Source organism: Tamandua tetradactyla, chromosome 2 (genome assembly GCF_023851605.1).
Source record: "Tamandua tetradactyla isolate mTamTet1 chromosome 2, mTamTet1.pri, whole genome shotgun sequence".
Taxonomy (NCBI): domain Eukaryota; kingdom Metazoa; phylum Chordata; class Mammalia; order Pilosa; family Myrmecophagidae; genus Tamandua; species Tamandua tetradactyla.
In genome coordinates, this window is record NC_135328.1 from 200,917,776 (window position 1) to 200,942,253 (window position 24,478).

At 38.4% G+C, this 24,478-nt stretch overlaps 2 protein-coding genes across 2 annotated transcripts; one reads left to right on the plus strand and one right to left on the minus strand.

Moving 5' to 3' along the window:
* Nucleotides 1-776: 776 nt before the first annotated feature.
* LOC143674717 (pre-mRNA-splicing factor SYF2-like) lies at nucleotides 777-10,858 on the minus strand. The gene is made up of 7 exons (XM_077150787.1): nucleotides 10,308-10,858; nucleotides 9,988-10,098; nucleotides 3,159-3,284; nucleotides 2,681-2,798; nucleotides 2,269-2,359; nucleotides 1,565-1,663; nucleotides 777-1,171 (listed from the first exon to the last, which is right to left on the minus strand). Exons 1-7 carry the CDS (start codon nucleotides 10,629-10,631, stop codon nucleotides 1,006-1,008), a joined length of 1,035 nt encoding a protein of 344 aa, XP_077006902.1. The 5' UTR covers nucleotides 10,632-10,858; the 3' UTR covers nucleotides 777-1,005.
* A 3,856-nt stretch (nucleotides 10,859-14,714) lies between these two features.
* Nucleotides 14,715-23,478, plus strand: SYF2 (SYF2 pre-mRNA splicing factor). The gene is made up of 7 exons (XM_077150789.1): nucleotides 14,715-14,853; nucleotides 15,086-15,196; nucleotides 17,746-17,871; nucleotides 18,342-18,459; nucleotides 20,293-20,383; nucleotides 21,165-21,263; nucleotides 23,046-23,478. Exons 1-7 carry the CDS (start codon nucleotides 14,830-14,832, stop codon nucleotides 23,209-23,211), a joined length of 735 nt encoding a protein of 244 aa, XP_077006904.1. The 5' UTR covers nucleotides 14,715-14,829; the 3' UTR covers nucleotides 23,212-23,478.
* Nucleotides 23,479-24,478: the final 1,000 nt, after the last annotated feature.

The window sequence follows — 24,478 nt, forward strand, 5'->3', positions numbered from 1 at the left end:
GCCATGTGCCTTTCCAGCTGACAGGTGTTCTGGATCCATCAGCCTTTCTTGAATCAAGGTTTCCACAGATGCCTTAATTTGGACATTTTCATGGTCTTAGAACTGTAAACTTGCAACTTAAATTTCCTTTTTAAAAGCCATTCCATTTCTGGTATATTGCATTCTGGCAGCTTACGAACTAATACAATACTCATGCATGTTCTAATTATTTATCTATAGCTTATATTATATAGAAAATAAAAGGCCCTGAATACATATTGACTGAAGTAAAGCTTAAATTCGAATTTGACTTTTATCCTTATCAAATTGTTATATAATATTAATGTCTCAACATGACTTTGTTTCTTGATTTTCTTCCAAGTGACACTGCTTTTTGAAAGATGGCATTTAAAGAGTCCACTAGTGGGCAGGCCACTGTGGCTCAGCAGGCAGAATTCTCGCCTACCATACCAGACACCCGGGTTCGATTCCCCGTGCCTGCCCAAGCAAAAAAAAAAAAAAAAAAAAAAAGTCCGCTAGTACCTCTGCCCTGATAGTCAAGACATAAAATGTACCTGGGTGTGGGCAGAGCTTGGAGGAGGCTACCATTTGTAATTGTGACAGTTTCTGGGGAGAATGGTGAAGGATGAATTTCTGGTAGACACTGCCAGCTTACTTTCTTTCACTGTTTACCATAGCTTGCAAGAAAATTTGTATTAGTATAGCACCGGACCAGTGAAGGGTTCAACTCTAGGTCAAGTCAAATGTATGACAGATTTCAGGACTGACAACTTACATGTTTGTAGCTAAGAATTTTAAACCCGATAGATTTCTCACATTAAACACAGAAATATAAGGCACATGTTTTCCTAAAACAAGCATATGATCAGAAATACATAAAAATGAAAATACAGACATTGATAAACTTAGAACACTTCACAAGTTTTAAAGGAAAAGGAATGGACAGTCCCGGTTTACTGCTATAATTTTGCGGTGGTATTTCTCTCCTCAAAAGTTTGAGGGCGATTAGACAGCAGTTCCTCTTTCCAAGTTCTGTTTAATTTCGGCTGTATATTTCCCATAGAATCTTTCTGCCTTCTTGTTGAATTTAGCATTCCTCTCATTAATGTAGTCAATATCTGCATCATCGTTATAAGGACGTCTCCGGCTATATTTGTCTCGTTTTTCAATTCTGTAACAGAAGGAAAAAGTATTCATAGCTACCTTCTTTTTTGAGCTTTATAATTAAGACAAAGCATTATTTTTGGAAATGCATTCTCCAAAGATAAGCTCAATGAACTTGCTTGAATTTAATTTTATAAATTAACGATATTGTCAGGTGGCTTGACCTGAAGTTTCAAAAATAACCTGGATTCACATTGAAATTTGAGGTCACACTGCTTTGAGATAATTTTCACGTTAACTATGTTGGCTATGCCTAAAAATCACTCCACCCAAAATACCTTCAAATCAGTAATTCAGGTGTTCCTTAATTTCTATCCATATTTTATACTTAAAAGGCAACAAAAACTGTCATTTAGGCATGAAATTTGTGCTAAGGCTCAAGGCTCTTTGTGGTACTTACTGCTTCTCCAAGTCTATGACCATCCTATCAACTTCCTCTGTGGATGGCACATGTGTTCCATGAAGGAGACTGTTTGATGTTGGGTAGAATTCCTCTCCACTGAGAAAAAAGACATTTGTGAGTAACTCTACAGAGTGCAGTGGTCAAAAATGAATCCACTGGGGATCATACTTTGACTTTAACAAATAAAATTCAGATTTGAGAGGTATTTAAGAAATCTCTACAATGCTCCGCTTTTACAAATGAGTTAGGCGAGGACCAGAAGTTATAGATAAATCCAAGTTTATATAGTAGCTTCAAAGAGAACCAAACTATGTTCTCCATAATATGCTGCTCTTTCATTCTATATTATCTCTTATAAATGGTCTTGATCGTAAGGAAAGAAGGCAGTTTAGCATTGCTTATTACACATATGAAAAACTACTTCACAGCTAAGACATGGTAGTAGAACCAGTAACAACAGCTAACACACGCTAGTGCTTACTATATGTCAAGCTCTGTTTAACTGCATTAAATTAGTTCATTTAATCCTTAACAAGATAAGCACTATTATTCCTTCTACATATAAAGAGGGAAATGAGGGAGAAAAATTTAGACACAGTAGGTGTCACAATCCAAGGCCAGGAAGTAAAGCTCTGGAATCGGCACTCATAAATTCAAGTTCTGGAAACATACAAAGAATATACTCGATCACATTGACTTACTGTTTTCCTCTTAGTCTTTCATATGTTTCCATATCAGGTTTGATCTGCTTAGTCAACCGATGATACTGGCGTAACTGGGCAGCGGCATAATCTAAAAACAAAATGAGAACTAAAGACTATTTTAGTTGTTGGGACATTATTGGATCTATTATTAAGTAATGCACTCCCAAGACACTAAACTAAGCATAGTTGTGACCTGAAGGAGTGACAATCTGGTTTTGACCACAAGGAGTAAAAGAATCCAAATAACTGAAGGGTGCAACTTTTTTACTTTTGTACTCTACATTTTTCCTGGATATAGGTCTCTAAAGAATATTCCATGAAGGATGCACAAGGACATATTCTTTCTTAAAACTATAAATGTTGAAGGCAGTGCTTAACTTATAGGGCTATTCAATAAAGACACTTTTACCTGAAAATCCCAGATCGGGGTTTCTTCTCTTCTTTTTCCTCTCCCATCTTTCTGCATCTTCTGCACTGATCTCCAGCAATTTCATCCTCTCATAGTCTTCCCCTTTTGCTGCACATTCCTAAAATAAGGAAACAAATTTAGCTGTATTACCTCATGTAATTCCCTGATTCTTTTTAAAATCAAGAAAAACCTAAAGATAACAATGAGGCTCATTTTTTCTTACTGCTTTTGTTAACTGTAGTTTAGCCTTTTAACCTAATATCCATTGCTTGTGTAGTTCTGTGTGCCAGGCACTGTTCTAAATGTTTTGCGTATTTTATTTTCAGAACTCTGCTAAAGTACAAATGAAGAAACTGAGGCAAAAAGAGTTCTAACTTAAGTTGGTCAAGATGATAATGGCAAAGCCAGGCAATGTACCTGACTTAAACAATATAATATTTTAATCTACAGCTTATGAGGAGGGCAGACTTGTACTTACTTTTTTCTTTTCTTCTTCCTGCAATTCCTGCTCCAAACGAGCTTTTTTAGCTTCCCAGTTTGCGGGTAATTTATGTCTTTTATCTTCTTCCACAACTTCCTGGTGATTTAATTTTCGAGCTTCATTCTAAGGGCATGACAATTGACAGCGTCAGCATGGAAATAAATCCAAATAGATACTATCTGCCTTGGTATCTGGTGGGCCACACATTGGAGAGGTTTGGATTTTTCTTGGAGGGGTGATCAAGTAAACAGGTGCATTTACAAGTATTTTACTGCCTTTGGGGAACAATGTGGTAAAGTTGGAACAAGCACTGGCTTCAGAGTCAGAAGATTTGAGGGATGGTACTAAATTACTACTATCTGGGTGTGATTTTAAGCAAATCCTTCAGATTGGATTGAAACAGGGATTCCTCAAAATTTGAGTTCTGTACAGAGGTTCTTGATGGTTTTACATGGTACTGAATGAGACTGACACACACTGAAAAAATGATTATATTCATCTTTTCAAAAATTCACTTTGAAATATTTTCAAACTTATAGGACAGTTACAAAAATAATACAAACCATACAGAGAACTCCAACATAACCCTACCCTTCCAGATACACAGATCTATCCATTTTAACATTTTGCCACATTTACCTTATCATTCCACTTACGTACCTATCAGTCCATTTTCTGAACACTTGAGTGTAGGTATCATGCTCCTTGAACACTTAATACTATCATGTATATTTCTTTCAAATACAGATATTCAGTTACATAACCACCTTAAGTAGTTATCCAGTTCTAAGAAATTTAACACTGATAAAAACCTTAGTCTAGTCCACTTTTATCATATGTCCCAATAATATCCTTTTGAACCTTTTCTTCCCCCTTGGTAGATCCCATCCAGGATCATGCATTACATTTAACTGTCATTGTCTCTTTAGCTGCTGTGCTGGTTTGAAAATGTTATGTACCCCAGAAAAGCCATGTTCCTTAATCCTGATTTAATATTGTAGAGTGGGATCTTTTGATTAGGTTGTTTCCATGGAGATGTGACACACCCAGTTGTGGGTGAGACCTTTTGATTACATGGAGATGTGACTCCACCCATTCAAGGTGGGTCTTGATTAGTTTACTAGAGTCCTTTAAAAGGGGATATATTTGGGGGGAAGCTTCAGAAGTGACAGACACAGACACAGACGTTTGGAAATGTAGAAGCCTCAGGAGACACCAGGAGCTGAGAGAGCGGACAGAAGTAACACAGACACAGAGACAGATATTTGGAAATGCAGAAGCCCCAGGAGATGACAGGAGCCGAGAGAGCTGAAAGAAGCTAGGTAGGAACCAGAGCCAGCAGATGTCTCCCTGTGCCTTTCCATGAGATGAAATCCAGAGTTTTGCCCCAGAGCAGCTAGGTCAGGACCCAAAGGTGTCTAAAGAGAAAGACACTGGAATCAGAGCTGAAGGCAACAACTGGGAACGAGGTCCAGCAGATGCCAGCCATGTGCCCGCCCATGTGATAGACATTGGCCTTTCTTTGAATTCAAGGCATCTTATTCTGCATGCCTTAGTTTGGCTATTTTTAAAACTTGTAACTTAGTAAATCTCCCTTATAAAAGTCAATCCACATGGTTCAGTGGTAGAATGTTCGCCTTCCATGTGGGAGACCCAGATTTGATTCTTGGACCATGCACCCCCCACCCCCCGCAGCCCCCCCAAAAGCCAATCCATTTCTGGTATATTGCATTCTGGCAGCTTTAGCAAACTAAAACAGTTGCTTTTTAAAAAAAAATTTTTGGGAATATATATGCAAAATAAACTTTTCCATCTCAACTATTCAACAGGATGAATCACACTCACAATGTTGCAGTAACCTCACCATCTTCCATCGCCAAAGTTTTACCATCTCCCCAAACAGAAACCCTACATCCATTTATGCATTAAATCCCCACTCCTCTTGCCCCTGGCAACCTGTCTCTGTGAGTTTGTATATTCTCTGATATTTTTTGTAGTTACCATGAAGCTTAACACCCTAAATCTTTAACAATTTTGTTTTCTCTGATACCTACTTCATTTCAATACAGACACTATGTTTCAATATCCCCCCATCCCCGACCTTTATGTAGTTCTTGTAAGAAAAAAAAAAATGCATGTTTATACACGAGTCCAAACCACTGATTTATCATTAGATTATATGCATTTGCTTTTTAGATCCTGGAGGAATTAAAAAATAGAGTTAAAAACCAAAAATACAATACTATGACATTTATATTTACCCATGTTGTTATCCTCACCAGAGATATTTTATTTCTTCAAGTGGCTTCGAGTTATTGTCTATTGTCATTTACTTTCAATCTGCAGAACTTTTCTTTGCCAATTATAGAAGTCTTGGTTGGCAATTTTTTACTTGAAATTTAAACATATGTCTTTCTACTACCTTCTTGCCTCCATGGTTTCTGATAAGAAATCAGCATTTAATCTTATTGAGGCTTCTTTCCTTGTGACATGTTATTTTTTTTGTTTGTTTATTTCATTTGGGAAGTTTTCAGCCACTATTTCTTTGACTATTCTTTTTCTTCTCCTTCTGGGACTCCTACAATGCATATATTGGCAGGCCTGATGGTGTCCCACAAATTTCTCAGCCTCTGTTCACTTCATCCTTTTTTCTGCTTCTCAGACTGAATGATTTTAACTGTTTTATCTTCAAGCTCTGATTCTTTTTTTCTGCCAGCTGTAATGTGCTGTTGGAACCTTCTAGGGAATTTTTTATTTCTGTTACTGTGTTCTGTTTGGTTTCTTTCCACAGTTTCTATCTATCTATTGATAGTCTCTGTGTTTATCTGTCATGTTCCTGATTTCCTTTAGTTTTTGCCCATATTTTCCTTTAGCTCTTTAATTGTATTTAGGACCATATTTAAAAGTCTTTGTCTGGAATGTCCCAGGTCTGTCCTCCTCATTGATGGTTTCAAATGCTTTAATCTACTCCTTTGCCTAGACTTGTCATTTCCTGTTTGTTTGTATGTTTTGTAATCTTTTGTTGAAACCTGGATATTTTGATATTTTAATGTGTTATTGCTGAAATTTAGATTCTGAAGTGTCTGTTCCTCAAACTTATATCCAGCTAATGTTACGAAAGAGGTTCCTTGATTGTCAGGAGCTAAAAAAAAAAAAACAAAAAAACAAAAACACATTTCCCAGGGTTTGCAGATTGACCTATGCAAGTGCTCATCCAAGCAAGTAGAGAATAGCTCCAGGCCAAAGTTTAGAGGCTTCCCTTGATCTTTCTGCACACGCAGACTGTTTGGGGCATGCTCATATGACTCTAGGAATTCCCCATTTATCTGTTCATTTATTCCCTAGGAAACAGTTTTCTCACATCCCTGGGAAACTGCACTGTATATCCCACAGCCAGAAATCCCTTGCTTCTGACAACATGAGGTGACTGCTTTCCCACAGCCATTCTGTAGAAGAGGTCCAATTGAGTTGCCTTTCAGACATACCACAAGTTACATGATGGTGAGTTCCTAAGACCACCACTAGACAGAATGGGTTTGACACACACGTGCCCAGTACATGCATGAGGCTTTCCCTGTTCCCTCTGGAATCAGGACTATGGGCTAGGGATCTGCACTGGGAGCACAGGTGGCTTCACTCTAGAGTTAGCGAGGGGTGGGGCAAGTGCCATTTAGGGTGCCATGAGATCCTACTATTTTTAAGTAGCCTTTCTTTTATTTGCTGCTCACCCTATTATTATAGTTATTTAACTTTTCTGGAACTTTGAGAAAGATGCTTCTGCAAGTTCTTTTTGGTTGTTCAGTTCTGTGGATGGACTGAGCCTGAAGCTCCACCATCTTGAATAGTCAGGGATCATTTCTCTTAATCTTGATTAGGGTTAGGTAAAGTCTCAGGGACTAATGGGTTTTAGCACCTTTAATAACATCTCCTTAACAGCCCTTTAAAAACAAATGGGGGTAGGAGACATCATGGGAATGCAGTCAGCAAAACCCAGACTTGGAAACCACAGTTAAAAAAAAAAAAAGGAGAAAGAAGATGAAAGAACCTCTTATTTAAAAAAAAAAGAGAAAAGAATAAAAATATATTTAAATCGTGATTCAATGAAAACACCAGACAGGTGATACATACTTACTGTATAAATCATGAAGGTGGTATGAGATGGATTCCAGCCTAATCCCCTCATTGTCTATGAAGGTTTTGAGAAGTTTTTTTTCCCTACCTATAAGTATTTTTAAATCTCTTTAAACATAGCCATAATACTATAATCATACTCCCCAAATAGTTAATTCCTTAATATCAAATATTCTGTCTGGTAGACCCATAAGTATTTATTATATTTATTATTTTTATAGTTGTTTGAACTGGGATCCAAACGAGTTCCCAATTGCCATTAGTTAATTACATCCCTTAAGGCTTATTGAATCTATAGATTTTTCTCTCCACATTTTTTTTCCTCTTGCCTTTTTTGGAGGAAGGTGAGTGGTAGTGATGGTGAAAAAACCTGGATGGATTGTCTTAGAGTTTCCTAAAGTAAGTTTAGTTAATTGCAGCCCTATAATATCCTCTGATGTGTTCCTGTGACCCTTGCATTTTCTGTAAATTTGTCATCAGATCTATTGGCTTTATCCAGTTCAGGTTTTAACAAGACTACTTTACATAATGATCTGTTTGTCTCTCTTTTCATGATGTTAGTAGCCACTGATGACTGCTACCTACATTCAGTGACTTATTAGAGATTGCAAAAGAGTGACACTCTATTTCTATCATTTCACTTCTCATTATTGGGTCTTGTATTCTTTCTACAATATCTCAAGTAAATTACCTATGTGTGTTCAACTATTTTTTCTACAAAGCAACACAATTTATTACTGAATAAACATGAAACCAGGATGTGGTAAATCACAGGCAATGTGCCAAAAATTGCAAGGTCTATCCTTCAATCTATATGAAGGATATAACCCATTTATACAGAGAGCCTCTTACATGCATGTAAGAGGACTTGGCACCATTTGTCATAGTTTGTGTTAAATTCACCTGGTAATGGGGGTGGGCCTTTGTTAATTGTCTCTATCCAAAGGAATAATAATTTTAAAAACCCACAACAAAAACTATAGGATATTAGAATTTGGAGCCAGACTCCTAAAATAAACTCCTAAGGAAATGAGAAAAGGGAGCTATCTTCCTTGATGTCTGTATTTCAGAAATACATTTGCAGGTCCTTTTCAAAGGGAGAAAAAAATTTACAATAAGTTCTGTACAAAAATATGCTTTAAGACAGGAGGTGAGGAGGGACTTTTTCCCTTTTTGCAACTGAGAAAAATCTTTCCATGTACATCTATCTCTGCATAAGTCATCAACATGCTTATTACTTTCCTATGAATTTAGGTCTCTATATTGGATAACGGGTTTTAACAGGGACAAGTGTTTAATGCCTGATGGCATTAAACCATTTAATTTATTCATAAATTAAAACTGAAAACTGAACTATAAACTGAACTATAATACTCAGTTTCAGTATAAAACTAGACTATAAACTGAACTATAATATTTCTCATCATGTTCTCAGGTTATTTACCTGAATAAAATGACCCATAGGGTGTTGGCAGCACTTTCTGTTAAGAAATTTTACTTAGATATTGGCAACTTTTGGTTGCTTCTTTAAGACAAAAGAAACGATGAGGTGAGAGGACTCCTTACCCTATGGCCTATTTATCTAATAGGGATCAATTTTTAACAGTTCAAACCATGCAGACCAAGAGAGGCCGTTCTGCTGGAGATCTAAGTAACCAACATGTGATGGACCTTTAGCGCTGGTGGGGATGACTTGGAATTTAGGGCATGTATGGCTGATAAAAAGATGCTTTAGGGCCCTTACTAGGGAATGTAAAAGCCTAGAGCCTAAAGTAGTGGCTATCAATTGAGGGTAATATTGCCTCCCAGAGGCCATCTGGCAATATTTGGAGATGCTATTGGCACCCATGGGTAAAGGCTAGAGATACTCCTAAACATCTTAGTTTGAATTTTTCTGCGCAAAAATAAATACTTCAGCCACCTTTCCATATGTAGCATTGTTTCCAGTTATACCCAACTGCTTGCTGAGCTCCTACCCTAATGAGGACTCTGCACTTGTCCCTACTGTTTGGACGTGCCTTCCGAAAACTGCTATACTTGTCTGACAATATCCTACTTAACTCTTAAGTGGCTTAACTGTCATATCTTATAAGAAGTATTCTTGGACTTTCCTAAAGCCAAGTAGGTCTTTTTCTTCTCTGCACTTTTGAAGCACTTTGTGCTTCCTTCTAACATAGCCCTTACCAAGTTGTGGAGTAACTACTGGCTATGGACTTGCCATCTGCAGTTAAGGAAGAAGTCCTAACTGTACCACTATATCTACACCGTCTAGCTGGATGTGGCACTTTAGAGACTCTTGGAGTTGTTTTTGGATGAATGAATGAGTGACAAACATTCTGACAACAGACAAAATTCTTTACCATCTTTAACCTGCATTATCCTCCAACATTAAAAAAAAATTTGATAGGGTCATTTGGATTGTGGGGAGGTGGGGGGACAGAGAGAGGTTGCTTTAAAATAATAGAAATATTAAATTCTACATTCTAAAAGTGGCGTTTGAGCAGGTGCATTTAAAAAAAAACTCTCGAAATGATTCTAATGTGCTGCTACGGTTGAGAAACACCTGGCTAGAGCTTTCATTTTGGGCGAATGTTCAGCTTTGAGAGTTTGTAAGGCGCCCTGGCTTACCTTCCTCGTCGCTCTACAAGCTCGCACCAGCCTAGCAAGGCGACACCTGGCCTACAGGACTACTCACCCGCTTCAGGTGCAGCTCCCGGAATTTTCTCAGTCTCTGTTCGCGCTTCTGGACAGCCAACTCCTCAGCTGCCGTGAGGGCTTGCTCCTCCTCGGTGCTATTTACCAGTACCTGTAGCGAGAGATCCGGCATCAGGCGGGGTCGGTGCGGTTTCTCCCTAGGCCGATTCCCCGCGGTCCCGACCGGCCGCCCTCCGACCCCACTATGTCCGCGCCTTCCTGCCCCGGCATCCAGGCATCGCCTCCGCGCCTTGGCCAGACTTCTAGCCACAAACATCCTCTACCCTGACTCGAAACCCGGGACAAGAGCTCGCCACTTACCTCAGCCTCACTCGACGCCGCCATCACCCAGCAGCGCTTTTTTCCCAGGACTTCCGGCAACAACAATAAACTTTCCGACGCTCTGGCTCGCTTCCGGCTCGGCCGGCTTACCAAGCAATACCCGCCCCTCTCAGGCCTGGCTTGTATCCGATTGGATGCGGCGGCCGCATTGCGTGACGAAACGTGGGAGAGGCGCGGATAGAAACAGTAGAAGACGCTGGGGTGGAGGACGTTGGCGTGCTGTGCTGGGAACCTAGAGCGAGTACGAGGAAAGATGCCCACGGCACCTGCTGTGCCCATCAAATGATCAGTTTTGTAATTCATACCTCTGATTACTCAATCCAGAGTAGGCTCACAATCACCATCCCCTCGTCTTATTTTAATTCTCTGGATAGAACCTTATTTTCTCCTTTCTTTCCAGTACAACGTAGGCTCATGAGACCAGGGTCTACTTTCTACTTTGTTCACAACTGATTCTCTTCGCCTTAAATTGTACCTGGTACCGGATATGAATTAATTACTGTTCAATGAATTAATTGATTGTGTTTATTACCGAAGCCTTTTATTATGTTTTAAATCCTGGAAACACAAATCCTCATTTTTTTGAAAATTAAAATGTCCTTTTCATTAAAGGCATAGTGTATTAGTTTGCAAGTTGTCGGAATACGATATACCAGAACTGGAACGGCTTTTAAAAAGGGGAATTTAATAAGTTATAAGTTTATCCTTCCAAGCCTATAAAAATGTCCAAACAAGGCATCCATGAAAAGACACCTTAATTCACGGAAGGCGGATGCCTTCCTGGTACTGGAAACACCTCTGTCAGCTGGGAAGTCATGTGGCTGGCATCTGGTGGTCCCTTGCTCCTGGGCTCCGTTGCTTTCAGCCTCTGTTCCTGTGGGGGTTCTACATTTTGCTTCTACAGGGCTGGCTTTCATCTCTTGGCTTCCCTTGACTTTCTCCAGATTCTGGCTTGCTTAACATCTCATGGTGACGTCTGCTGGGCTCCAAATATCTCCAAACACCTGTATCTCTGTTCTCTGAAGCAACTGTTTTCCTAGAGTAGAACAAGCTCTCTCTGTTGGCTCTCTGTCAGCTCTGCTCTGCAGCTTCTGTTGGCTTTGTCATTTCTGACTCTCCCAAATGTTTCCTCTTTTAAAGGATTCCAGTAAACTAATCAAGATCCATGTGGAATAGGTGGAGTCACATCTCCATCATTTCAAAGTTCACACCCACAATTGGGTGTGTCACATCTCCGTGGATATAATCTAATTAAAAGTTTCTGCCCTCCAATATTGAATTAGGATTAAAAGAAACCGTTGCCTCCACAAGATTGAATCAGGATTAAAACATGGCTTTTTCAGTTTACATAATATTTTCAAACTGACACACATAGCAATGGAATGCATTTTGAATTATATACAAATCAGAAAGCCACATTCAGTTTCTTGTAAAATCTCCACAAGTTATAGTAAATGTTGAAGGAGACATTTCTATAACTTTGTATAATTCATGTTTAAATTCTGTCTTAAAACTGATTTTGTATAAAACTGATTTAAATCTTTTAAGAAAAATTACTCTACAAGAATCATCAGCCCATGACATACTAAAATGTATGTTTCAAAATAATTACCGGAAATTTATTTTCAAGTTGCCACAGTCTATAAAATACTCAGAACTGCTCCAGGAACAATTGTAGCAGCAGAAAGATCCTTTTCAAAATTAAAAATGATCAAGAATTCTAAGGCGAGCTCAGGGAGGACAGAAACCTCCCGTGGAGCAGAAGGGCAAAAGCTCGCTTGATCTTGATTTTCAGTACGAATACAGACCGTGAAAGCGGGGCCTCACGATCCTACTGATCTTTTGGGTTTTAGGCAGGAGTTGTCAGAAAAGTTACCACAGGGATAACTGGCTTGTGGCGTTTTTTATTTTTATTTTTTATTTAAAAAAAAAAAAGATCAAGAATTATTTGTTTTGCCAAGAGTGACCGATGTTTGCTTTCAATTATATCAACTGAAAATGAAATTCATTCCCATTATCTTTGTATTTAACATTTTTATTGTGAACTATAACATATACAAAAAGGCAATAAACTTCAAAATACATTTTAACAAGTAGCTACAGAACAGGTTTTAATATTTGGTATGGGTTACAGTTCCATAATTTCAGGGTTTTTTTTTTCTAGCTGCTCCAAGACACTGGAGACTAAAAAAAAATATTAATATAATGATTCAGTAGTTCTATTCATTTGTTAAATCCTAATTTCTGTATAACTCCTCCTTCTCCTTTGATCGTTCCCCCAATATTTAGGGAATTTGGGTTATGCCCATGCTAACTTTTTTCATGTGAAAAGGGGTGTCGACAACGTGGGAGAGGGGGATGGAACTGGTTGGAGAAACTGGCATCTCTGGGTTTCAGGATTTATCTGGCCTAGGAACCCATCTAGACCTCATTATTTTTTATTGAAAAATATTCCTGGCTAGTTCCAGTTTTCCTACTTTTAAAATGAATTTTTATTTTAGAATTTGAAATACATTTATGTGATTTAAAATATTATATATATGACAATACATATTCATATGACAAAATATTGTATATATGACAGCAAACACCCCCCCAAACAGGTTACCAGTTATATTAGCTTCTTTTTTTAAATTTTTTATTAATTAAAAAAAATTACAAGAAAAAAACACAATATATGCTTATTCCATTCTACATACATAATCAGTAATTCACAATATCACATAGTTGCATATTCATCATCATGATCATTTCTTAGAACATTTGCATTAATTCAGAAAAAGAAATAAAAAGACAACAGAAAAATAAAACAAAAACAGAAAAAAAAAATTTACATGCCATACCCCTTACCCCTCCCTTTCATTGATCACTAGCATTTCAAACTAAATTTATTTTAACATTTGTTCCCCCTATTATTTTTATTCCATATGTTCTACTCCTCTGTTTATATTAGCTTCTTGACTACACTCTAGAATTCTTTATGAAAACCAAAAAAAATTTCTTAGTAACCTGTAACACTACTCACTCTCCTCCATCCTTCCTCCTAAATGTAGTATAACATATATATATATACATATATATGGTTCTCTATCTTGCATTTTTTCACTTAGTATATTTTAGTGACCTTTCCAAATTAGCATACAGAAAGCCGCTCCATTCCTTTTTACAACTTCAGAGCATTCCACTCAACGTACCATAATTTAACTAGTCTTGTATTGAGAGACATTTGGGTTATTTCCATTTTTTTTGCTATTACCAAAAAAAAAAAAAAAAAGCTGAAATGAACCACCTTCTCCATAAGTCACTTCATATTTGTGTATATGTACCTGTAGGATTAATTCCTATAACTGAGAGAGCTGACCAAGGAGTAAATGCAGCTGTCATTTTAAAATATATTTTCAAATTGGCTTGTACTAATCACAGTCCCACCAATAATAGATGAATTCATGTTTCTTCATTGTCTCACCAACAGTGTGTTGCCTAACTTTCGGATTTTTTCCAATCTGATAGACTCATGTGAACTTTAAAATTATTTTGCCAGTTCCCCAAAGCAAAATAATAACCTACTGAGATTCTGATGGGAATTAACATTACACTTGTAGACTCATTTAATATATATTCTTTTGAAATTAAGTTTATATGACATTATCTTCCAACTGGAAAATAGTACACTTTATATTTATTTAGATTTAATTTTCTTGTACTTTGAATTATATTGTACTTTTTCCCCACATAAGTCCTTCACCTTTTTTAATAGACTATTTTTTAGAGTAGTTTTAGGTTTACAGAAAACTGAGCAGATGCAGGGTTCCCATACATCCCTTTTCTCCCCTACTCATTGTCCTCCCACCTTTGAAATTTTATATCTCGTATCTTTTTATTTGGGGGACTGCTTTTTCATTTATACATCTAATTAGCGGTTAGTGCATTAAAAATGATTTTGATACATTCACCTTTTATCTCACACCTTCCTGAATTATTTCAGTGACTTCAGAACTGTTATTAATCCGGACTCTGTTGCATAAACAAGATGGGGATGAGCCCCGTCAGAAGACAATAAAAATGTCTTATGCTACTGAGAAGATAGCACAGATAAAGGTCAACGTGAGACCAGGTAGTCAGTGGAGACTTGCCTCTCAGGTGAGAATGAAGAGAATGAAGCTGAGCGCCAATGGAAAGTACTGTCCGGTGGCGGAAACAAGCGGGTTAGATTATACTCTGCTCACCAGGGTTCCTCCGCGATCCTTCCCAGCCACGACCTTCTTAGCGCTTCCTGGCGCTTTTTGCCCCGCCCCTGCGTCTGTGGCTTTCTGCGGCTGCGCAAGGCTCGGCCCAATCAAAAACATCTCGTTGCTAAAAGGGGCAGGGATTGGTCCCAAGTTCCTGAGGCCGACGGGAAGAGGAGGGCTTGACATGTAGCTTATTAATATGCATCCAAGGGGCGGTCTGAAGGCTGACGAATGTTCACTGCTGTTGCGCGCTGTTAGAAGAGCAAGGTGTGATGGCGGCTGCGGCTCAAGTTGAGGTGGGTGCTTCCAGGCCTACCCAAAGTGCCTTATTGGGGAGGGTTGCGGGGACAGGCACAGGCGAGCAGTGAAGGCGATACCTCAGTCCCAGGGCAGGGAGGCTCAGACACCGTGGGTCGGGGGGCGGCTGTGGAGGGCCGTGCGCGGCCTGTCGGGACTGGCGGGGAGTCAGCCTGGGGCTCGCGGGGAAAGCTGAACTGACTCCGCCTGATGCTGGGTCTCTCGCTGCAGGTACCGGTAAACTGCACAGAGGAGGAGCAGCCCCTCACGGCGGCTGAGGAGCTGGCTGCCCAGAAGCGCGAACAGAGATTGCGCAAATTCCGGGAGCTGCATCTGAAGCGGGTGAGTGGTTCCCAGGCCAGCTCAGACCTGTCACCTGGGTGGGGTCACCTGGCTAGACTGGGGCGCTTTTGTAGAGGGGCAAGAAAGCTGAGCCGGCGTACCTTACAGATCCGCAGAGCTGGCTCTTGCTCGGAGATGAAAGTTCTAGACAGTTGGTTCCTAACGCTGGCAGCACTTTAGAATCACTCCGAGAACTTTTAAAAAACGCTTGATCCCTCCCGACCTCCACCCCTCACCCCCAACCATTCCCATCTAATTTAATTTATTCTGGTTAGAGCCGGGAATCTCTATTTCTAACACCGTCCCTGCTCTACGATTCTAACAAACCCTTAATTTTATCTAAAAGAACTGGTTGTCTCTTCATTCAAAAACAATCAGCTAACCTCTAAAAGTCTACAGTGCCATAGCTCAAACAATTATTGAAGAAACAATGATTAAGGATTCTGCTCTTAGGTAGAATTTGTTTTGTAATCAGAAATTAAACTGTAGTAAGTGCCATTGCTAGAGATAGAAACAAAGTGCTCTGAGAGTGCAGGGAGGAGGGATTAGTGCAGTTTGGGGTTAGCGGTATGCTCCAGGGACTACCTTACATTAAGAGGTGACTCCTAAGCTACTGTTTGAAAGATGAGTAGGATGTTATCAGACAATCAAGGACTTGAAGGAAGAGATATCCACGCAGATGGAACATGTACAAAGGAAAAGAATTTTCAGTAGGGGTGAGAGTCCAGCAAATAGCTGGGCAAAATTGGAGCAGAGAAGGAAAATGGTAGTACCTGACTACTGCTGTGTTGGAGTTGCCCTGGCTAGCAGCTAGGCCATGGTTTCACAAGACTCGGACATCATTCTGTGACTAATGTAAGATAAAAACACTGTTCAAACCACATAGATGACTACACACCTGTATCATCTGGCTCACAGGCACTATTACTACCAAATAAAGCTTCAGTCTGTTTTGGTTTGTTTGAATGTTGCTGGAATGTGATATGCAAAAAATAGAATGGCTTTTAAACGGGGAATTTATTAAGTTATAAGTGTACAGTTCTAAGGCCATAAAAACATCCAAAACAAGGCATGCAGAGAAAGATATCTTGACTCAAGAAAGGCTGCTGTCTGTCACATGGGAATGCATGTGGCTGGCCTCTGTTGTTCTTTGTTCCCAGTTCCTTTGCTTCCAGCTTCTGATGCCAGGGTTAGGAACCAACTGTCTAGAGCTTTCTGGCTTGTTTAGCATCTCATGGGAAGGAACATGGCAACATCTGCTGGGCTCTACATGTGCAAACATCCATGTCTAGGCATCTGCTCTCTCTGTCAGCACTTCAAGCATTTCCAAATGTCTATATCTCTGTCACCTCAGAAGCTACTCCAAAATGTTTCCTCCTTTAAAGTACTGCAATAAACTAATCAAGGCCCACCTTAAATGACAAGGAGTCACATCTCCATCTAATCAAAAACATCTTGGTGGAAACAATCTAATTGAGAGTTCCACCCTACAATAGGGATGAAAGGAACATGGCTTTTCTGGGGTACATGACAATTTCAAACTAGCACAGTCTTACTTTAGTACTCCTACCATCTATATAAAAATTTAAGATATAGTATCTTATAATTACCTTCATTTCCTGACAGTGCCCAAACCATGCTTCCTTGAACTTCTGCCAAAATTACCTGACACATATAATCGGATCCTGTAATCAGCCCCTCCTAACACCTCCTCCTTGAACTGCATCGATCCCACGTGGTGTTTTGTCTTCTTCTGTTCAGTACAGCTTTGTTCCATGATAGGTGTGTTCTTGCTGTCTTTGACTGAAGGCATTACTGGGGCCAAGAGTACATCAGGGAAGGTAATTGAGAGGAGTATTTCTACCCAGAAAAAGTCAATTTAATAAACAATAAAACAGACACGCTTAGATATTTACTTGGAGGGAAGCTATATAGAGAGCATATAACTAGATCAGGGGCTGTGGCTTCCTGACTCTGCCATTGGTCTGTGACCGAAGAAGCATCTGACTTAAGTTTTCCTAAAATGACTTACTCATTTTGTTTTATATAATTGTTTATTCTAAAACACATTCTTCATTAGTATTTTAAATGAAAAGTTCCTTTCATTTATCATAATATAAGTTGATAAAATATTTTTAAAAGGAGGGGGAACTTAGAAAGTATTAGAGATATTAAGATAGGTGTTATAATCCTCTAGTTCCAAAATAAGGTTTTTTCCTTGAGTTGATCAGTATTAAAAGAGAATTAAAAGTAAAATATCTTTCTCATCTTACGATTTAATATTTAATGTCATCTAAAGTCTACTCAAGTGGTATTGTAGTATGACTTTCCCATTTTGCAAAATGTTGTTCCAACCCAACCTTAAGGTTGGGACAATACAGCTAAACAGACAAAGCCAATATTAATCCCCCTATTACTTTTAGAAAAAAATGGAAAAAAATGAAATCTCCTTGTTAAGGTGTCTTACCTTATCATCCTTAAAAAAGGCTAGATCTATTTGGATTTCTTATTTGTATTTTGGCTGATGAATTTTTGTGTTATGGTTTTAGAATGAAGCTCGTAAATTAAATCACCAGGAAGTCGTGGAGGAAGATAAAAGACTTAAATTACCTGCAAATTGGGAAGCTAAGAAAGCACGTTTGGAATGGGAACTGCGGGAAGAAGAAAGGAAAAAGGTTAAGAACTATTCTGCTGGTTTCATAAGTGGTTTATTTAATCATTCTGTTTTATTGAGACAGTATAGCATGGTAATTGAGTTCACTGGTTCTAGTGCTAGATTACTTGAGTTCACATCTTGGCCCTGCTCTTTTACTAGCATTGGACAAGTTATTAACTTCTCTGAACCTCTGGTTTTCCCATCTGTAAAATGAGAACTATAATAATAATTTCAATTAATTATGAATTAAATGAATTAGAACATGTAAAGCATTAAATAGTGTCTGATGCCTGATAAACATTCCATAAGTATTTTTAAAATTTGTGTGCTCACTTCTTATATACCATGCAGATTCCCAAATTTTCTTTGAATATTCATCATTATTTTCAGAGTATTGCTAATATCTTCATAGGATCTTTCTTGATTTAAAATCAAATAATTCCTTGGATCATAATTGCCAATATCATAGCTTTTTTTTCTTCTATTCAGGAATGTGCAGCAAAAGGGGAAGACTATGAGAAGGTGAAATTGCTAGAAATTAGTGCAGAAGATGCAGAAAGATGGGAGAGGAAAAAAAAGAAGAAAAACCCTGATCTGGGATTTTCAGGTAGAACTGACCTTTACTTTATTGAATGACCCTGTTACATAATCATTGCCTTCACTTGTTTTAAGAAATAGTATGCTTCTTATATTTTCTTTTTTAACTTTTATTGTATAGTATAACATATATACAAAACAAAGAAAGAAAAAAGCAATAGTTTTCAAAGCACTCTTCAAAAAATGGTTCCAGGACAGATCCCAGAGTTTGTCATGGGCTACCATGCAATCCTCTCTTATTTTTCCTTCTAGTTGCTCCAGAATATATGAGGCTAAAAGCCTTAAATACTTTTTTGTAATCATAATAAACTTTTTTTCCTTATTTTTTTGTGAACAATAACATATATACAAAAAAGCTATACATTTCAAAGCATAGCGCCACAATTAGTTGTAGAATATATTTCAGACTTTGACATGGGTTACAATTTCACAATTTTAGGTTTTTACTTCTAGCTGCTTTAAAATACTGGAAACTAAAAGAGATATCAGTTTAATGATTCAGCATTCATATTCATTTGTTGAGTCCTATCTTATATGTATAATTCCACCATCACCTTTCACTCTTCCATACCTTTCTTTAGGGTTGTTTGGGCTATGAAAGTTCTAAATTTTTGTTATTGGAAGGGTCTGTTATGAATGTGGGGTAGGGAGATGGAACTGTCTGATGTTCTGGAGAGACTGGGTTAGGTTTCGGCACTTATCTGGACCAGAGACCCTTCTGGAGGTTGTAGGTTTCTGGAAAGTTACTCTATTGCTTGGAATCCTTGCAGAATCTTATATATTGCCCTAGATGTTCTTTAGGATTGGCTGGAATGGTCCTGGTTGGGGGTTGGCAGATTATGATAGGTAGCAAGGTCTACGTGAAACTTGCATAAGAGCCACCTCCAGAGTAGCCTCTCAACTGTATTTGAACTCTCTCTGGCACTGATACTTTATTAATTACACTTCTTTTCCCCCTTTTGGTCAGGATGGAATTGTTGATCCCATGGTGCCAGGTCTGGATTCATCCCTGGGAATCCTCTCCCACGTCTCCAGGGAGACTTTCACCCCTGGATGTCATGTCTCATGTAGGGGGGAGGGCAATGATTTCATTTGCAGAGTTGGGCTTAGAGAGACTGAGGCCACATCTAAGCAACAACAGAGGTCCTCCAGAAGTAATTCTTAGGCATGCCTATAGGTAGTCTAAGCTTCTCCACTACCTTCTTACAAGAGTAAGCCTCATGATCGAGGACATGGCCTATTGATTTGGGTGTCCCTAAGGTTTGACACAGTTTCAGGGGATTCCCTGATGGTAAGGTTTAATAGTTCAGTAGTCTTTCTGCCCTCCCTCAGGAGACTTTGCCAATACTTTCGATTATCTGCTTAATATACTCTAAGATTTTCCTAGGCATTACAGTAATCCATATAGGATTAAAGGACCTCTTATTCTGTGCTTCCTGTGTTTCAGTTGTTCAAATGAGCTATGCAGATAGGTTTAATTAGATTATGCACTACAGAAAATTTCAGTTCCAGATCAAATAAACCTTTCTTCCATTGGTCTCAAAGAGTATGTGTGGTTCTAAAATATAGACACTGTCTTCCTTACCCCTGCTTCTTGTATTTTCTTATGAAATATTCTCTGAGAGGCCTGAACCCACTCATAGGACAGAAGTAAAAAGGCTGCACTTTAGTCAGCTGGAATCTTTTGTTCTTTGTGGTAAAATTAACCAAAGCTGGTATCATCAGTATCTTCAGGAAAGAGGCTCTGCTAGATTAATGTCTTGCACATATATTGCTTAATAGTTCTGTTGTTTCACTGAATAATAATGCCCAAAGCACTCTCTGGTACTCATTTTATTTTTAGATTATGCTGCTGCCCAGTTACGCCAGTATCATCGGTTGACCAAGCAGATCAAACCTGACATGGAAACGTATGAGAGATTGAGAGAAAGGCAGTAAGTTGACAGGATTAATGCAAAGCCTTTCATATATACATAATACAAACACTTTAATGCTAAAATGTATGTGACCAAAAGCTGTATAAGAATAGTCTCTGGTCTTTCTAGTATCTTTATTGCTCACTCCACAGCAAGTTAAGTCAACCACCTGGCTGTCTTTCTAGCTGGGCATTCTAAGGCTAGGTGAAGTGGTTAACACCCAGATTATCTTAGATATACGAATATTTTAGGAGGCAGAATGCCGTAGTTCAGGGGTGGGTGAGCTTTTTCTATAAAGGGCGAGATAGGATATTTTAGATAATGTGCATTTCTATTGTTGTAATTACTCAGCTCTGTCTCTGGTATGAAAGCAGCCATAGGGATACATAAACAAATGGGTGAGGCTGTGTTCCAATAAAACCATGCCCAAAACGGATTGGGTATGGGTGGATAGCTATAGTTTGCCAACTCCTGCTTTAGTGGAAGGAGAAATTACTTGTGCCTAAAAGCTCTAATCCCACTTCTTGCAGTACCCAGCACTGTGACATTGGTAAATCTTTTATCTTCTGGCCCTTGAGTCTTGTATCTGTAAAATGAAGGTGTCAGAGAATAAGGGATTTCCTAGGTCCCTTCCAACCACTTCTGTATTTTCTTTTTTTACAAAAACAAAACTGTAGAAACCGTTTTACAGTAAATATATGTAAATATTTTATTTCCCATCATGAATGGTAGTTTACTTTGGAATTTGAAGTGTGGAGCATTTGTAGTGGTATCTGAATCCATTTTATTGTCTTTTCAGGGGGGAAGAGTTTTTCCCAACATCCAATAGTCTTATTCATGGAACACATGTGCCTTCCACGGAGGAAATTGATAGAATGGTCATAGATCTGGAAAAACAGTGAGTATTCAGTAGAGCAGCCTGAAATTTTAAACACTCAATGACCGAATGGACATAATATGCTTAGGATGAAAATTGAATAGACAGAAGTCATACTTGATTCATAATTTCTTGCTGATTTCTGACATAGCATCTATAGTGGTATTGTGGATAGAAATGCTATTGACACTTGCCAGCAAGTGTAGATGGAGCCCATGTGATTTGTAATAGAGATGCAAAATATTGATGAAATTAAATTGCTGTAACTGAAGGGGAAAGATCTGAGAAACATTATTCTTCTTTATGGTTTTTACTTTAACAGCCGTTCTGTTGGATTTGAAGTAAGAATTTCTAGTGGACGTATATTAGTTATGTTTGTGCTTCTTAACATTGTTAGAGGAAAATATTAGGCAGTTCAGAATGAATTTATATTTTAAGAATTAATACTTTAAAAAAAAATTTTGTATTGAGAAAAATCTTCACACATACTTTGTATACATGGCGCACAATCAGTGGCTCACAGTATCATAACATAGTTGTGTATTCATCACCATGATCATTTTTTAGAACATTTGCATCACTCCAGAAAACAAAATTAAAGGAAAAAAGAAAAAACTCATACATACCATACCCCTTACCCCTCCCTTTCATTGACCACTAGTATTTCCATCTACCCAGTATATTTTAACCTTTGTTCCCTCTATTTTTTTTCTATACCCCTTACCACTCCCTTCATTGATCACTAGTATTTCAGTCTACTCAATTTGTTTTAACATTTGTTCCCCCTATTATTTGTTTATGTATTTTTACATGGGCAGGCACTGGGATTAGAACCTGGGTCTCCAGCATGGCAGGCGAGAACTCGGCCAATGAGCCACCATGGCCCACCCTACTTATTTATTTTTAATCCATAGTTTTTACTCATCTATCCATACTGTAGGTAAAAGGAGCATCAGACACAAGGTTTCCACAATCACATATTCATGTTGTGAAAGCTGTATTATTATACATTCATCTTCAAGAAACATGGTTACTGGAACACAGCTCTACAGTTTCAGGCACTTCCCTCTAGCCTCTGTAATATACCTTAAACTAACAAGGGGATATCTGTATAATGCATAAGAATAACCTCTGGGATAACCTCTTGACTCCGTTTGAAATATCTCAGCCGCTGACACTTTATTTTGTCTCATTTCTCCCTTCCCCTTTTGGTTGAAAAGGTTTCCTCAATCCCTTGATGCTGAGTCCCAACTTATTCTAGAATTTCTGTCCCACATTGCCAGGGAGGTTTACACCCGTAGAAGTCATGTCCCATGGAGAGAGAGGGGAAGGGCAGTGAGTTTGCTTGCCATATCAGTTGAGAGAGAGATAGGCTGCATCTGAGCACAAAAAGGGTTCTCTGGGGGTGACTCTTAGGCCTGATTTTCAATAGGCTTAGTCTATCCTGTCAGTACGAATAGTATCCAGTACATACTAAGCACTCAATTCATATTAGCTTTAGTTATTATTAATACAATAGTTATTATTATGATAATTGTTTTCTTTTAAGTAATACTTCATGTGCTCAGTTCCTAAAAATGCATATTTGCTCTTAGAAGCCTTCTGAAGATGAGCTTATATTAACTTTTGACTTCTGTCAAAATGGGAGTAGTGCTGTTAATTAACAATTTCAACCTGAACTTGGTGAAAATAGGGCTTTTTAAAAAATGTCAAGTTGCTCTTCTAACTGTACTGGGCATGTTTTATTATGATAAAGAAAGAAAGCAATTTCAAATTTTGTAAATTATTTTTTTCCTTCCCTAGAATTGAAAAACGAGACAAATATAGCCGGAGACGTCCTTATAACGACGATGCAGATATTGACTACATTAATGAGAGGAATGCCAAATTCAACAAGAAGGCTGAAAGATTCTATGGGAAATATACAGCTGAAATTAAACAAAATTTGGAAAGAGGAACAGCTGTCTAATCTCCTTCAGGAACTGCTTTTAGAAGCTTGAGAATGGAGTGAAAATACCTGCTGGCAAATTGAAGGTCCTTTAAAAATTTTGCTAGTAAACCAGAACTCAATTATACCTTCCTATCGGCGTTTAGAAATAAATGTGTTTTTTTCTTAAGTGTATTCTTCCATGTATATTTCCCAATTTTTGTGCTTGACTATAAGATTGTTTCTTGTAGGTGCTTGTTTTGTAAAAATCTACTTTGTATAAATTCTAATTATATTATTTTTCTATTACTTTAAATGTGTATGGCTGTTTAATATTTGAAGCATGGGCTTAAGATACAGTTATTGTCACTCTAGATATTGTTATGAATTTGACAAAATATAGAGCTGGTCTTAAGAACCATTTGGGGTTGTGGACTTTGAAGCTATGGACAGTGATGAGGAAGGTGATGGTGGGTACAGGAGGGCTGGTATAGTCTCTATCCATGGCTGCTTATGACCAAGTTTAGGAAACAGCAGAACTTTCTTCATGGCTGTTGCCCATCCATAGTTCCTTTTTTAAAAGCAAATGTCCTTTGGAATGGAATCTCTACTAAACATTTATCCCTTACAAAAAATTTCAAGTGATACACATGTTTCCATTCCACACATTTTTATTATAGAAAATTTCAAACCTATTCAAAAGAAGGCAGAATAAAAAAATGAACCTTATATATCTAACATCCATCTTCAGCAATCATCACTTCCTGGTCATTCCTATCCGCTTTCTGGTCTATGACTCCCATGTTTTTTTTTCCAACACAAATTTATTCATACATTTTACAGTCTATCAAAAGTATACAATCAGAGAATGTGGCCAAGATGGCAGCTTAGCAATGTGTGCGTTTTAGTTCATCCTCCAGAACAACTACTAAATAACCAGAAACAGTACAGAACAGCTCCTAGGGCCACATCAGTGACCGGACACACAGCGTACCCCAGTCTGGACCAGCTGGACCAGCTGTGAGCCTCCCCAGAACCATGAGTTCCCCAAGCTGTGGTGGCTGGCGCCCCTCCCCCACAGGCTGCTTCCCAAAGGGGAAAGGAAAGAGACTTTACCAGCAGCAGGGGCTGAGCCCAACCAAATGCCAATTGTGGCATTAATGAACAAATTCTGACTACTAAAAATAGGCCCCCAGCTCAGGTGAACCTGGTCAAAGTGGAGGTCGCTCACTGGGCTGACGGAAGAAGAAAAAAAGAAAAGAAACAGGTTTTTGTGGCTGTGTTTCTACAAAGGCTTAACTGCCTTTGG

Excerpts from the sequence above, each read along its gene's own strand:
- LOC143674717 (XM_077150787.1), bottom strand. The coding sequence starts at position 10,631 with ATGAATTACAAAACTGATCATTTGATGGGCACAGCAGGTGCCGTGGGC. Across the intron at positions 2,360-2,680 it reads CCCCGATCTGGGATTTTCAG|ATTATGCCGCTGCCCAGTTA; the intron begins GTAAAAGTGTCT and ends TTTTGTTTTTAG. Across the intron at positions 1,664-2,268 it reads GAAAGACTAAGAGGAAAACA|TGGAGAGGAATTCTACCCAA; the intron begins GTAAGTCAATGT and ends CTTTTTTCTCAG.
- SYF2 (XM_077150789.1), top strand. The coding sequence starts at position 14,830 with ATGGCGGCTGCGGCTCAAGTTGAG. Across the intron at positions 14,854-15,085 it reads CGGCTGCGGCTCAAGTTGAG|GTACCGGTAAACTGCACAGA; the intron begins GTGGGTGCTTCC and ends CTCTCGCTGCAG. Across the intron at positions 21,264-23,045 it reads GTCATAGATCTGGAAAAACA|AATTGAAAAACGAGACAAAT; the intron begins GTGAGTATTCAG and ends TTCCTTCCCTAG.